This window comes from Pristis pectinata, chromosome 18 (genome assembly GCF_009764475.1).
Source record: "Pristis pectinata isolate sPriPec2 chromosome 18, sPriPec2.1.pri, whole genome shotgun sequence".
In the NCBI taxonomy this organism is placed as follows: domain Eukaryota; kingdom Metazoa; phylum Chordata; class Chondrichthyes; order Rhinopristiformes; family Pristidae; genus Pristis; species Pristis pectinata.
Genome location: NC_067422.1, coordinates 7,722,656 through 7,738,489, shown reverse-complemented (window position 1 = coordinate 7,738,489; position 15,834 = coordinate 7,722,656). Strand labels below are relative to the sequence as shown.

General features: G+C 39.8%; 1 protein-coding gene across 5 annotated transcripts in view; it reads right to left on the bottom strand.

The window, feature by feature from the left end:
• Positions 1 to 15,834, bottom strand: part of cep131 (centrosomal protein 131) — a 103,738-nt gene that overhangs the window by 15,262 nt on the left and 72,642 nt on the right. For 4 of the 5 annotated variants that reach the window (XM_052032784.1, XM_052032787.1, XM_052032788.1 and 1 more), the window contains 6 exons: positions 11,972 to 12,074; positions 8,461 to 8,662; positions 7,688 to 7,795; positions 6,188 to 6,305; positions 2,952 to 3,026; positions 1,675 to 1,817 (listed from right to left, as the gene is read on the bottom strand). In XM_052032784.1, coding sequence (XP_051888744.1) covers positions 1,675 to 1,817; positions 2,952 to 3,026; positions 6,188 to 6,305; positions 7,688 to 7,795; positions 8,461 to 8,662; positions 11,972 to 12,074 — 749 coding nt within the window. The remainder of the gene's footprint in view (positions 1 to 1,674; positions 1,818 to 2,951; positions 3,027 to 6,187; positions 6,306 to 7,687; positions 7,796 to 8,460; positions 8,663 to 11,971; positions 12,075 to 15,834) is intronic. The other variant, XM_052032786.1, reaches the window with a different exon arrangement.

Below are 15,834 nucleotides of genomic sequence, written 5' to 3'. Positions count from 1 at the left end.
TAATAAACTCCCCGTACTATTTTAAAATATTTTAGTATACAATTTAAAGTTGCCTATGATTCTTACTTCTCATTTTAACACAATTTCCTCCCTTATCTTCCTAGTTAATCAATGAATACGGTTCCTGATACTATCATATGCCTGTTACATTTTAACTTTTAATTCCCTGGTGCTCCAGGATGCATCAGCTTTAAATGTGCTATCTCCTTTCAAAGCAATAAAACTAGTTTGTCCTTCGGCTGCATGTTACCTGCATGTTTTCCACTGTTGCTGTCATGCTTCACCTTGGACTCTCATTTTGCATTCCACCTTTCATATCAATGAAATTACTTCTGCATAGTTAGAACATTTTTGTACTTTGACATTTCTGGTTTCTTCACTCAGGGGGTAGAACGAGCTGCCAGCGGAAGTGGTAGGATTGAGTTCAATTGTAACATTTAAGAGAAGTTTGGATGGGTACATGGATGGGAGGGGTTTGGAGAGATATGGTCTGGGTGCAGGTAAATGGGACTAGGCAAAAAATCAGGTCAGCACAGACTAGAATGGCCTGTTTCTGTGCTGTAGTAGTCTATAATTATTCTAAACCAAATTATGCTGTGGTCACTGTTAGCTAGGTGTTCCCCCACTGTAAAACACTCCATGTGCCCTATTAAATTTCCCCGAATCGGATTCAACATTAAGGCTGGAGTCATATTGACTGAGGAAGTGCTACACAAACATGAAAAATTCATCTCCCTTCCTACCCTCAGCAGTGTATTTTTATTGATTAGTATTAGAGGAATGCAAGTCTCCCAATACCACCACTTTGTTCTTGTTAACTATCTGTGAAGCTTGGCAACAAATTTACCCATCTCCTTGTCACTGTTTGGAACTCTATTAAAAATCCCCACCAACAATCTACACTTCCCCCATTGTTTCTAAAGCCAACTGTAGCACTGATATATCATCCTTAATCAATACCGCCACCTTCCTCCACTTCATCGTTCTCTAAATTTCCTGAGTTCTAAACTGGGAATTTTTTGAACAATGACTCTGTTCACCTAACACGTCACAACCCCATGTGGTGACTTGTGCCATTGGCTTATCAGCCTGTGAGTAACATTATGGACAATTTTATATCTCTTCCTGGTGAAATGTTAACTTTGTTTCTTTCACCACAGATGGTTCCTGACCTGCCTAACATTTCCACCATTTTCTGATTTTTATTTAATATGTCTTCATCACTTCTTCTATATTCCCTCAATCTGGTCACCGTAATATTTAGAATATTAAAAAGTTTGCTGCTTTCGTACAAATCTTTGTCCTCTGATCTCAGTAATACTACTTCATGCTTTTCCTGGTGGCCACTCAACTCCCACCCTTCAAATTACATTGAGCCTTCACCAATTCCATAAGAGCACATAAGAGGTCATATACAGCCCAAGATAAATAGACTAATAAGGCCGTATGCAGCAGACCAGAAGATTGTTCCAATAAAAGACGTTCACTCTTACTGGTAAATCTCTCTCCATTGTGTATTGATATTAAACCTGCATTGTTATATTCCCACTTTCACCTCTCCATAATGTTGAGAACCTATGCAAAGGTGAAATAAATTGATTACACTTTAAGCCACTATTTAAAATGCAAGAAAAAAAATCCGATATTGTAAAAGAAACTTCAAAATGTTCTTACGTATTTTCAGCCACCCTCTCACATTCCTGCTTAGAAACTCTAACTTCTTCTTCTAGGCGTTGAATAACCAGTTCGATCTCCTTGTCCCGTCCTTTGCGTACCTCTTCTTTTAATCCTCGTTCGCGGGTAAGTAACCAAGCCTCCTACAGAAGAAGAAAATTGGTTGAATATTTCACAGTGCCACCTAAGGGTTCTTTACAAGATTCATTTGGCAATTGTAAACCAAATGATTTTTGATACAAATAACCAATTGTTCAACTTAAGCAAACATTCAGTTGTGAGCTGTCTCAATTAATTATTATCCCGACATGATATTTAATCCTGCCTTTACCTTTTAATGTGTTTCACAGAATCACTCCTTCCAATTAATATTATAGGAGAAAACTGCCATTCTATTTTAGAAATAAACCCATTTCCCTTTACAGGGTAGTAGTTGTGAATTCTCTAAGGGTAAATTTCTGTAACCTGAATGGCTGTTACCGAGGTTGGGGGGGGGGGGGGGGGTGGCGAGGGTCGCTTGTATTACTGTTAACTCTAAACAAGGAAGTTCTTCCTGGTGACAATTTGTAAGTGGTTAAGAGTTATACATTGGTACCCCACTTACCTCTCAGGATATATCCCCAGGAATCAGCACTAAGAAGGGTCATTACAGCATCATATATGAAAATTGCATTACTGACAGTGCTGGGAACCCAGCAAAAAACCTGATCTCCCCAATGCTGTGCCAGGAATCAGGCATGAACTCCTGATCTCCCTGCCTCTGTGCCAAGAATCAAATTGAGGGCTCAGTTCTCCACTGGCGTTCTCCAGGAGCAACGAAATGATTAAAGTGATCTCATCGCTGTATGGCTTTCATGGAACTGCTGGCTAACCAGCAATACAATTTGGTCTGTTAAACCTGCTTCTCTTTTCACGGATGCTGTCTAATGTAGCGAGCATATCCCTCAATTTCTCTTTTCTATTTCAGACTTTTGACATCTACCATATTTTATTATTGCAATACTTTGCCCACTTAACTTTTGCAATGTTAAATTTTGCTTGGCATATGTTGATTCAATCTAAATTCCTTTGTAGTTGTCTGTCTGTGCCTGCCTGTCCAGTTTAACATAAAGTGTATCTGATTATAGTTTGTTTTGGAATCCTCACTCAAAATATTTTAGAATCCAACCTCTATGCTTTAACAAAACATTTCTTTGGTCAAACATACTGTAATGAGAAGATGCAATCTCAACTGTATTAAAATACATCTTGTACACATTTTAACAACATTAAGTTACCTGTTTCTTCATATAATTTTCTTCCCAGGCCTGTTTCTCAATTTCTAATCTTTCTTTCAACGACTGAATTTCTGCCTGATCAAATTAACACACAGAAATATTAATATGTAGATCGAACTTCTGGTTACATATATTTGTCTGCAAACCAAATTAAATTAACTGAAAAGGTTCTCAATATTGCTGCAGTATATTAGTGGACCAAACAAAAAAAAAATCTGTAACATTCCCCCAGCAGTTTAAGTAATTAAGTCAGAAATCAGCTGGAATGAGCCAAGTTCAAGCTGGGCTGAAATTTGCTCTGAGCAAACAATGCCTTGAGTTGAGGAGAGGGGGTTAAGCCCATTAGAGTTCATTCTCATGAAGTTATTAGCTGTTGCTGCCAGAGTACATAAATGCATGAACAACACAGCCACAATAACTCCTGCCACTGAACAACCTCTCCATCGTCACAATCTACATGGACGAATGAACAAAAGCTATTTTGAAATGAAGTATCAGAAAACCTAGAACACATCACAGAATCACAGGAATTTATGACACAAGAGGTGGCTATTCAGCCCATTGTGTCCATGCCAGCCATAAATGGAATAATCCCTCATGGTCTATAGCTCTGCAGGTTATAGCTATTCAAGTGCTCATCCAAATGGCTTTTAAATGTGATGAGGGATTTGTCTCCTTTCAAGCAGCAAGTTCCAGATCCCTTCACTCATTGAGTGAAATAATTTCTCCCCCCCAATTCCTCTCCAATTAACTTAAATGCATGCTGACTTCTCTGTAAAGGGAAATGGGTTTATTTCTGACTACCCCATTCAGTCCTGTCCAAGGAAACACCCCCAACCTTGACAGCCTCTCATGGGCTAACAAAAGGATTTGCAGATCAAAAACAGACTCGTCTTGTTAACTAATCCACGTCAGCATTTATGCTCCACTCAAACCTTCAGCACCCTTTCTTCATCTAATTCTAACAGGATAACTCCCTATTTCTCATATGCTTGTCCAGTTACTCTCAAGTACACTGACACTATTCATTTCAACCAATCCCTGAGGTAACAACTTCCACAGACTTCTTGTTCTTTGGGTAAAGAAGTTTCTTCTGAATTCACTATTTGATTTCTTGGTAAATACTTTACACTGTTAGCTGGTTATGTTCTCCCCAGAAGTAGGGATATTCTCTCTGTATCCATCTTGCTTCATTTTAAAACCCGAATTAGATCACCTTCCGTCTTTTCTCAAGAGGTATGGTCTGTCTGTCCTTTGCACACATTTTCTCTCTCATTTCTGCTATAATGCTTGTAAATCTTCTCTGCACCTTCCCCAATGTCTCAATGCCCCTTTTTTCAAAAATGTGGTCTAACCAAGGATTGATACAGGTTTAACATTCATTCGATACTTTTCAATTCTAAATCTCAAGAAATAAACCCTAGTGTTTGGTCTTGTTTTCCCTTATGGCCTTACTAATTTGTGCCAGAACTTTTAGTGGTTAGTGAATTTTGTACTCCACTGACACTTGCACCTTCCAAGTAACAGGTTACCTCCCAATTCTTGTCAGCAAAATGCAATTCCTCACACTTATCTGTAGTGAACCTCATTTACAGATTATTTGTCCATTTTACAAATTCATTATCTCCTCCTGTAATTTGTTGCTGTCTTCCTCAGTACAGATTATCTCCCACTAATGCCGTATCATTCACAAAAGTAGAAATTGTGTTTTTGATGCTAAGGTCTAAATTATTATTGAAACTTTTGAACAGCAATAATCCCTATAACTATACCTCTCCAGCTATGGCTCAGAAATTTCAGTTCTCGGGAATCACCTCTGCACCCCCTATAGTTTTATCACATTCTTCCTGCAGTGTGGTAACCAAAACTATAGAGCCAATGGAACTGTAGCTCAGCAGGGATGGTGATGAGATAGTCGAAGTCAAAAAGGGAATGTTTACTTTAATGTCATCCACCCTCATAAATGCTGAGCCAAGAGAAGGAAGAAGTTCTCTCCCGCCCCCCACATTTCTTTGTGGTCAATGATGCAGTCGACCATACTGCCTCATACACACCTCAGCTCTACAAAAGGCTGGAGTTATTCCATGGTTAATTTCACCATCATTTACTTCCAATCAATTTAATTACTTCCAACCTGCTTAATGCAATTTGCCTGCATTCCAAGCTCTTATCTTGTGGCTAATGGTCACAAGCTGATGTTCCTCAAAAGGCCAGAGAGAAAATCAACTATTGTATGCCACCAGCAGACCCAAAGTTAAAGGGAGATCCTGAAGAGAAACCTATTCTAGCAGCTTAGAAAAACTTGGTACAAATGGTTGCTGGAAATTCTAGTGTATCGAAAAGGGTGTGCTGGTAGGACACACCTATAGGGCAAAAGTAACTATTTAGTCATTGGCTATCCATTGAAAACTACACTTGTGTCCAACATCTTGGGCACTTATTTTCAGTTGGAGTCTGCCAAACAGCTTGCAAAAATCCATGGGAGACGGTGGCAGAAGTGGCTGTTACTGAACCAGTAACCTGGACAAACAATCCAGAGGCACGGGTTCAAATCCACAGCAGCCATGAATTTTAAACTCAGCCACATAAATAAATAGGAATTAAATTTTAAAAGATGACTGTCAGTAACTGTACCACGAAGCTGCTGGATTGACATAAACAACTGACTCCAGATCCATGGCAATGTTGTTGACTCTTAACAAATCTATGCTGAAGGGCCCTTGATTAAATTGTGCCTTGCTAAGTTGATTTCTATCATCAGAATTTTTTCCGATACTTTAGGCTGACTGGCCTGTAATTAATGGATCTATCCCTTTCTCCCTCTTTCAACAATGCTATCATATTAGCAGCCTCCGAGTCCTATGGCACTAAATGGAATTTCCTCCCACAAAGAAAAGCAGTAAACGATAGCTCAGTTAATAATTTTAAATCCTGTTGACAGGTTCTTGCTGGACAAGGGAACAAGATATGGAGCCATGGTCGGGGAATGAAAGTACATATGAACTGGCAGAACAGGCTCAAAGGAGTGAGTACAAGACATCCAATAAGGAGAGCATCAAACTCTACTGTAATATTCCCTGCAATTGAATGATTTCCAAGAAACTCACGTCAGTCACCGTCTAATTCCTGGTCATGCAGGTGATAAGAGTACTTGCAAGAAAAAAATATTTTCAAGCATCATAAAATGGATTGGTATTAAAACAAGCCCTCAAGTACTTATCTTGAGAGAATTTTACCTGGTGGCGTCTTTCTTGCTCTTCCTTTGTCTTTTCAAATTCCTCTTTAAGGGCTTTGGTTACAAGGGAACAGTTCTCCTCCAGCTGACTTCGTAGCTCATCCAGCTCAGCTCGCTGCCTTTATAAAAAGTAATCAAATGTAAAATATTATGTGCTTAAAAGGAAAGAACCATTTTGAACAACAATGTTCAAAATGGTTCTTTCCTTTTAAGCACATAATCCAATAGTATAATCAATATGATACAGCATACAAGCTCAATTCATGCTATACTTGCTGCCGGAGAGTAGGATCAGAGTTGAAACAGCTCAAGGGAGCACTTGGCCCATCAAGTCCAAGCCAGCTCTTTGTACAACAATCTATTCAAATTCTTTCCTGCCACCCTTTCCCTGGGAGTCTACAAATTATTATAATTTATATGCTTATCCAATTCTCCTCTGAAAGCCCTAAAGAACTATTACAGGCAGGGAATTTCAGGTCATAACTATAGTCTGGGTAAAAAACAAAATTCTCAATGTTCCCTGATCTAACCTGCTGGGTGAAATCACTCACTCCTGGAATCAATCCTGTAAATCATCTCTGCATTCTCTCTATGCCTGCATCTTTCCTAAGCTGTTGTAGCCAAAATTGGGAGGCATGACCCCCTCCCTTCCCACCCCCCCACCCATCATCATCTCCGTTCTTTCTCTTACAATTAAAATATCTCACACTCTTCCACTAGAGGTATAAAGGTAGCAGACACATGGAAAGGCCATCATCTGGAAAATCCTTCCTGGCACACATTATTCTGAATGAAACATATTGGTGATCATCACTGTTAGCACAAAATTTCACAACAACTCCTGTAATAGCACAATGGGGACCACTTCATAGGGACTACTGTGTTTCAAAGATATAGCTTGACCCTACCTTCTCAAGGGAAAGAAAGAACTGTATTAAATGCTAGTCTTGTTAGTGATGTCCCCCATCTGCAAATTAAAAAGTGAAATATGTTTTTGATTTTCATTTCCATTTTGTTCTTGTCTCAACTTGGGGACCTAATAAGTGCCACATTGTACAGTCAATCTTTCAATAGAAATGGATCCATTAATTATTTACAAGTACAGGCCAAAGATTTCAGAAGTTGAGCTAATTCAGAAACTCCAGGTTTGACCCTTGACTCATGCAGAGTTACTGACTTCATGAAGGATGCCACTGACATAAATTGGTCTCAGCTTTCTGTCTCTAGTAACTCCTGCTAGGCCAAAAGCGGATGTCACAAGACTTTAGATTTGTGTTTTAATGTGATTATCTTTAAGGATATTTGAACTCAAAGGAAGACATCACTCATTAAACAATTCCACTTGGGATGGTTAGGAACCAGAAGGTTAAAGCGCTGTGCAAACAGCCACCAAGGAAAAATACCTTTCTGGAGAGAATTAAGGTTGATTTTAGAACATCAATAATAGGAGAAAAGGGTAACGGAGCTCTACTTGAATTCCCGATTGTAGTGATGTTCTCACCGAGCTGCCTGCTGATTCAGGCGTTCTTTCTCTTCAGACACCTCAGCATACAGTCTCCTTCGCTGTTGCTGGATGGCTTGCTCCTCCTGTTCAAGCTGCTTCTCATATCTGTTGACATGCAGTAATGGTCGATTTCATTATTTAATGCAAATAAAGTAATAAATATTTCTTTTTAATATTGTAAATATGTGCCTATTACACAGGTGAAAAGAAACCAATGAGTTGGGCAGTATTTGGTACATTTTCCACATTGAAAACATTCACTTAAAAAAATTCAGCACAGAAGTTTATGCGCTCATTTTGCCCTTTCTCATGGCATTCACAGAATCAATTTGTAAAAAGTCACGTTAATAAAACCGGAAGAGGACACACAAGGTCTTCCATAAAGCTTTATGATTCTAGCCAACAGATTTCAAAGTACTTAATTAAAAATAAATGCAACAGCACAATTTGGTACTTTATACGATCTTTTAATGAAACAAAGCTTTGGTTTAAAATTGTACTTCCTTCTCTGCCTTCCTTAGAATATCAGGAGGCATCCATGGACAACTGATTGGTCAAATAACCTCCCTCTACAATCAGCTGCAAAGAATTTTTATGCCCAAATGTAAATTTGAAGTAAAGCTCAAAACCCCAGTACAAGCAATGCTTAAATTTTAAAATAAAGTCAACAGTATCAGGGAATAATGCTGATGCAAATTTATTCAGTTGTGAAGTAGACAAAATATTGGACTCAAGTGACAGGCAGCAATTGAATTCATTTTTCTCCAAACCTCTGTCTGGCAAGATCTCGCTCCCTCTGGCAGAGGTCTTCTTTCTCCTTCTCCAGCTGTTCCCTCAGTTCCTCAGTCTGCCTAATATACCGACGAGCTGCACGTTCATCAGACTGCGCAAGTTCAGCCTCGTGCAATGCTTTTAGTTTTTTGATTTCTTGTTTGTGTTTAGCTATTAGCTTCTGAATCTCTGGCTCCAAACCTGGAAGTCAAACACTTCAGTTATACATGTCTCTGAGTAATGCCACTTCATGGAAATACTTTTCAAATGGAATTATACTACTTTCAACATCTTAAATACCTCATCTAAACTATTCCAAGACACTTCAAAAAAAGGCAGAAGCATGGAAATGAAGACAAGGAAGATGTTGGGGGAGGGTAAAGGAGGTGCAGTTGAGGAGGAACATTTGACCTCAAACTTGAATTGGAATTTGGAGGTGGCCTTGGTTTGTAAGGCTGGAGATAACAGAATAAGAAGCGGCGGACAAAATGCATGTTAACAATAACAGGGGCGATGATGAGCAGGTCAGGAATGTCGAGTAAATGGAAGTTTACACAGGATATCAGAGGAATAATTGGGAGATAACAAAGGCATGGACGAGGGCTGTGGTTGTGAGCAGAATGAGTAAGTGTGGAGATGGGCGTGGAAAGGATGTGGAAGTCAATTGCCTTCTCGGTCATGTGGGTATGAGTCAAAAGCTCTCCTTGGGCTTGAAAAGGAGAGTGTGGTCACCTAGAGTTCAGGTTAACTGATTAACTATTAGTTGCTGATTCTCTCGATTCCAAGACTGGAAACCAAACAGTTTCTTTATCAATCTCAAAAGAGAAATAATCTATCATTCCTGGAGTTAGGAACTGCCAGAAAAAGGCCTGCTGGCTTGTATTTGCATGAAGGTGCAATCTGTGCACAAGAAAATGTTCCCATGTTTAACACAGGGCAAGAAACAGGAGTATAACATTTTTGTGAAAGTGCAGATTTAATATTCTAAATAGGGAGAAGTACCCATTTAGTTAATGCAAAATTTTTGTACTTAACTGAGCAGAGCAGTTCACTTTCTAGGAAATACAGACTAAGACAGCAACAGCTTTTACCTTTTTTCATTCACTTCTGGGGTCTAGAGATTACTGGCAAGGCAAGCATTTATTGCCCATCCAAAATGCTGTTGAAGAGGTGGTGGTGAGCAGTCCTTCTGGTGACAGTACTCCCACAGTGTTTTAGGAGGGAGTTCAAGAACTTAGACCAAGTGATGAAGAAGGACCAGGGACATATTTCCAAGTCACGATGGTTTGCAACTTGGAGGGGGACCGGATAGTGATCCCATCCATCTATTGCCCTCAAATCTTCTTAGTAGTACAGGTTGCAGGTCTGGGAGGTGCTGGGTGCATTGTGGTGCATTTTATAGCTGATACACATTGCACCCATTGTGCAAAATTTGTCAGGGGAATGGTTTAGGAAGGTTGGTGGGGTTCCAACCAAGCAGGATGAGTTGTCCCAGATGGCAATAAGATTCTTGAGAATTGTTACAGTTGCATTCATCCAGGCAAATGGAGAGCATTCCATTGTGCTCCTGATCTGTGACCCTTTGATGGTCAAAAGGTCTTGGGGTATCAGGAAGTGAGTCACTTGTTGCAGGACATCCAGTCTCTGACCTGCTCCTGTGGCATGGTATTTATCTAGCTGAGCCAATTGTGCTTCCTTCTGTGGCAATGCCAATGAACATCAAGGGTGGGTGGTTAATCTCTCTCTTCCTGAGATGGTCATTGCCTTACACTTTTGTGGCACCAATGTTGCTTGCCACTTATCAGCCCATGTCTTTATGCCACACTAGATCTTTCTGCACACAGACATGAGCTGCTTCATTTGCTGAGAAATTGCAAATGGAATTGAACATGGTGTAATGATCAGGGAATACCCCACTTCTGACCTTGTGTTTGCTCTCACACAACCATAAGCATTTTCCCTTGTGCAGTGTATGACTTCAATCACTTCCTTTGATGCCCACTGAAGTGAGTTGCACCTGGCTGCCTTTATGCCACACTCAGTTAAATGTTCTCCTGATGTCAAGGGCAGTCAATCCCACCTCACCTCTGGAATTCAGCACTTTGGTCCACTTTTGGACCATGGCTGCAATAAGCTCTGGAGCCTGTAGTCCAAACAAAACCAAAACTGGCCATTGGTCAATAGGTTACTGGTGAGCAAGTGCCATCCACTGCACTATGTCACCTTGCATCACCTTGCTGACGAATGACAGTACGTCAATATGGGGTAATTAGCCAGATTGGACTTATTCTGCTTTTTGAGGCACAGCTGCTTCTGGAATCTAGATCTTTAGTTCTAAATCTCGGATGTTGTCTAGTCCCATTGTCTTTGGTACATGCAGTGCTCTCATTAGTTTCTTCTAATCGCATGGTGTGAATCAAACTGGCTGGAGATGGGATTCTGTGATGGTGGGTATCTCAGAAGGAAGCTGAGGAGGTTATCTACGACTCCAAGTGTTTTGGCCTTCTTTTTAGCGCTCACCTGCTTTTGGCGTTGAGTCAATTCCTCTTTATCCATTACAGCAAGGCTATTGTAATCCAAAACACCATTAAATTTCCCTTAACATCAAAGAGAACAATCTTTTCTGTTATTTCCACATTACTGAAATCTCTCCTCCCTGGTGCCATTCAAAGATTTGGTTAATCAAACAAAAACATTGATTATTTTTGTTAAATCAAATCTTCTCACCTGATCAAATTATACTAAATAATATAAAAATTAACAACACAATAGGTATTCCTATCTTCTTTGGTACCTTTAGCTTGTTATCCTTAACTAGAGCGGCTGTGAGGGTAGGGGGCAGAGGGTAAAAAGTCGTAGAGTGGAAGGCAGAAATTTTTAAAATGACAAGGAATAATGATGGAAGGCAAAAGGGGATGGAACTAGAACAGGGATGGCTCTAAAGGAGGTGTGTATAAAAGAGCAACAGAACTATTGTCACCAGCTGCTGTCCAAAATTATGGTTATAATCTGAAATATTAACCTTGTCTTTCTCTTTCCACATACTGGCAAATGTGTTCAGTTTTTCTTAGAGTTTCTGGTTTTATTTGCACTTCCAAACACCTGCAATATTTTGCTTTAGTTAAGAAGTATCAGCCTAGGTGGCTAAGAGATTAGTCACAAAGGTAGGTTTTATGGAACAACTGGGAAGAGCAGAGAGGGGAGGAGGAGGAGGGATATATTACTATGTCGCAACTTTTCCCTTTACTTGTGCTTGACCATTTCTGAACGTGCACAGAAATTATAAAGTAAGGAAATGTAATAAAATTGTTTCAATAAAAAAAAACTCTCTTAATTTGCAAACAAAAAGTAGCTAAATTATTTCATTTCATTTTGAAGATTGTTCTGTTGCCAAATGCTTGAACAGTTGTAGAGTTTACTGTATATCATATTTACTACAGTGGCTACTCACAAAATGCCCGACAATGATCAGAAATTTTGATTAAAACTGACAATTCTATATGCTGGTACCTTTTACAGTAATTTCTTTAATTTTCTTTGTTTTCTCATCTATCCATTTCTCTCTCCGGATTTTTTCTGTTGCACTCATTAATTCTTTTAAGTTCTTGATTTCCTACAAATAAAAAAATCATAAGGATTATAAGAAACACTGCATTTCAAAAAAGCTGATTTAAAAAAGAAACTTCTACCTCTGATTACAGAAACATTTAATGAGAGGAATGAAAGGCAAGGGTCTTTATATGTCTTTACATCTTTGAAGTAGAATCTTGAGATCTTTTGGATCTGTTTTGAGCACCAGGCAGAGCCTCGGTTTAATGTCTTGTCTGAGAGACAGTACCTTTGACAGTGAAGTTCTCCTTCAGTGCTGCAATGAATTATCAGCCTCGATTATACACTCAATTAAAGTAGAAATGTTTATTTCCAGTAGAAGAATATATAAACTGAAGGAGGATATGCGCGTTTAGCTTAGCAATGCTAATTTCCTTAAAAAGTACAAGTTAAATTGCAAGGGACTTTGAGATCTGATTACCTTACAAAGTGATGCAAGAAATTACTGAAGTCACTTATAAAGAAGGAATAGCTTTGAAAGGTTGGTGAATGAAAGAAAGACAGTATTCATGTGTGCAGTGGTGAATTGTTGATTAAATGTTATATTGTGTAACCAGAATGCTGTGCAATACTGGACGAGGATTTAAAAAAATAGGTATAATTTGTGTGTGATCAGCACGATTCTGAATTAACATCACTAAATAATTGAAACACACGAGAGAGAACAACCTACACAGGAAAAGGGAAGGGGAATGGAACTGATGATTTAAAAAGGAAACTCCTGGAAGAACTCAGTGGGTCCAGCAGCATCTATGGGGGCAAAGGGATGGTCAATGTCTTGGGCTGAGACCCTGCATCAGGACTGATGGATTGTTCTGCTGAGAGCTAGAGTGGATCTGATAGGCCTCCTTCAGTGCTGTAGTTAATAAGTAAGAGATAGAGTGTAAAAACTTGAATTGGATAAGAAAGCATTCTTTCTGCAGAGACTCAATGGCACAGAAATCCTAACTCTAAAGGTAGCCCAGATGGGGAACACCAATAGTTGCTTTGGTCATGGACAAGCTGCAAACCTCAGTACTACCAAGATCTCTGGTACCATTGAAAAGGCATTTCACATTTTCACAACTGAAAATGTGCTGCCTAAAACCACATTTGGCACAATGACGTGATAAGCACCATGCTTGCCTGACTTCTTACAGTTTTTTGTGCAACTGTAATCCAATAACTGTGAGAGTGAATGAGTGATAAGTTCAGGCTACATCCCCAATATTGAATATCAATGTATTTCTTGGTGGGGAGGGATGTACAGTCAGGAGAACCTGGCACCAGAAGGCATAGGATAAAAATTAAAGCAAAGCCTTTCAGGAGTGGTTAGGAAACACAAAACTGGCACGAATTTGGAACTTTTTACTACAAACAGCAATTGATGTTGGGTTAATTATTACATTGAATGTCGGGTTAATTATTACATTGAATGTCTGAGAATGATAAATGGAACAGGCTCGAGGAATGTAGTGACCTAATCCAGATCCAATGCCAACACAATTAAAATAGGCTTCAGCAGAACCTGACCTACTACATAAGTAGCAATGATAAGGAATTTTTTTAAAAAACTGCTAAAGGAACTCAGCAGGTCAGGCAGCACCTGTGGAGGGAAATGGACAGTTGATGTTTCGGGTCAAGACCCTTCATCTGGACTACCAGACTAGATCTGGTTGAGACCCTTCATCTGGACTAGGAGCTGCCTGTCCAGCTGAGATCCTCTAGCAGGTTGTTTCTCGCTCCAGATTCCAGCATCTGCAATCTTGTGTCTCCATGATAAGGAATTAGCCTGTCTGGATTTCTCAAACTGGCTACCTAATAGAAAATAAACATTGCTAATCTTGCCTTTTTCATTCTAGTAATTTTTCTAGTGTTAACTGAAGCCATAAGAAGGAAAAAGAACTGTGCTGGAGGGTGTTCATTTTTGGAATTTAAATGCAATTTCTGAGAGGGAGGACATCATTCAACAATCAAAAAATGCAATAGCAACATGTAGCAATCAAATATTGGGCACATTACCAAATTACAAAATCAATAAAAGATAAAATTGAATGCCTATTTTAGCAGGACCACTTAAGACATATCACACAAACGTATCATTAAATTATTTACTGAAGTAAATTACTGGGGTCAAAATAATTACAAAGTCAACAATAAGATTGTTACAGGGCAGATTAACTTCAAATTTAATTAAGCCTTCTCAATCTGAGACTATTAACTTGACAACCAACTTCGTAATTGAGGAAATGCTTGCTTTTATCAGTCAATGTAATTAGAGCACACCAGTTTTAATGGGCTACATGATGTTCTTCACACAAAGTAGAATACTAAAAAACTTATTATTCAGCTGAACATCTGTCACTGGGATATGCTAGATATTGTTATTAAGGACATTATAGCAGGGCACAGAAAAAGTTCCAGATAATCAGCAAGTCAACATGGTTTTGTAGAGTGAAATGGTTTGAAAATTCATTGATTTCTTTGAAAAAGTAATGTGTGCTATGCATGGACTATACTTGGATTTCCAGGAAGAATGTGATGTCATATCCAAGCTTATTGCAAAAAAGAAAATTTCATGAAGTAGGAGGTAGCATGTGTTATGGATACCATAGAACCATACAGCACAAAACAGGCCCTTCGGCCCACCATGTTGTGCCGTCCATCAGACCACCCTCACACTACCTAACCCCTTCCTCCCTCATATCCCTCTATCTCACATTCCTCCATATGCCTATCCAACAAGCTCTTGAATCTGTTCAATGTATCTGCCTCCACCACCACCCCAGGCAGTGCATTCCATGCACCAACCACTCTCTGGGTGAAAAACCTCCCTCTGACATCTCCCCTGAACCTCCCACCCATAACCTTAAAGCCATGACCTCTCGTCTTGAGCACTGGTGCCCTGGGAAGGAGGCGCTGACTGTCTACTCTATCTATTCCTCTCAATATTTTATATACCTCTATCATGTCTCCTCTCATCCTCCTCCTTTCCAGTGAATAAAGCCCTAGCACCTTAAGCCTCTCCTCATATTCAATACTCTCCAATCCAGGCAGCATCCTGGTAAATCTCCTCTGCACCCTCTCCAATGCCTCCACATCCTTCCTATAATGAGGCGACCAGAACTGAACTCAGTACTCTAAGTGTGGCCTAACTAGAGTTTTGTAAAGCTGCATCACCTCGCGGCTCTTAAAAATCCCGCGACTTATGAAAGCCAACATCCCATTGGCCTTCTTAACTGCTCTTTCCACCTGTGAGGCAACTTTCAATGAACTGTGAATATGAACCCCCAGATCCCTCTGCTCCTCCACACTGCCAAGTACCTTGCCATTCACCTAGTACTCTGCCCTGGAGTTTGTCCTTCCAGTGTACCACGTCACACTTCTCCGGATTGAACTCCATCTGCCACTTGTCAGCCCAGCTCTGCATCCTATCAATATCCCTCTGTAAGCTCTGACAGCCCTCCACACTATCCACAACACCGCCTATCTTAGTGTCGTCTGCAAACTTACTAACCCAGCCCTCCACCCCCTCATCTAAGTCATCTATAAATATCACAAAAAGTAGAGGTCCCAGAACCAATCCCTGTGGGACACCACTAGTCACTGCCTTCCAGTCCGAGGGCACTCCTTCCACCACAACCCTCTGCTTTCTACATGCAAGCCAATTCCTAATCCACACAGCCAAGCTTCCTTGGATCCCTTGGCCTCTGACCTTCTGAAGAAGCCTACCATGGGGAACCTTATCAAATGCCTTACTAAAATCCATGTAAACCACATCCACC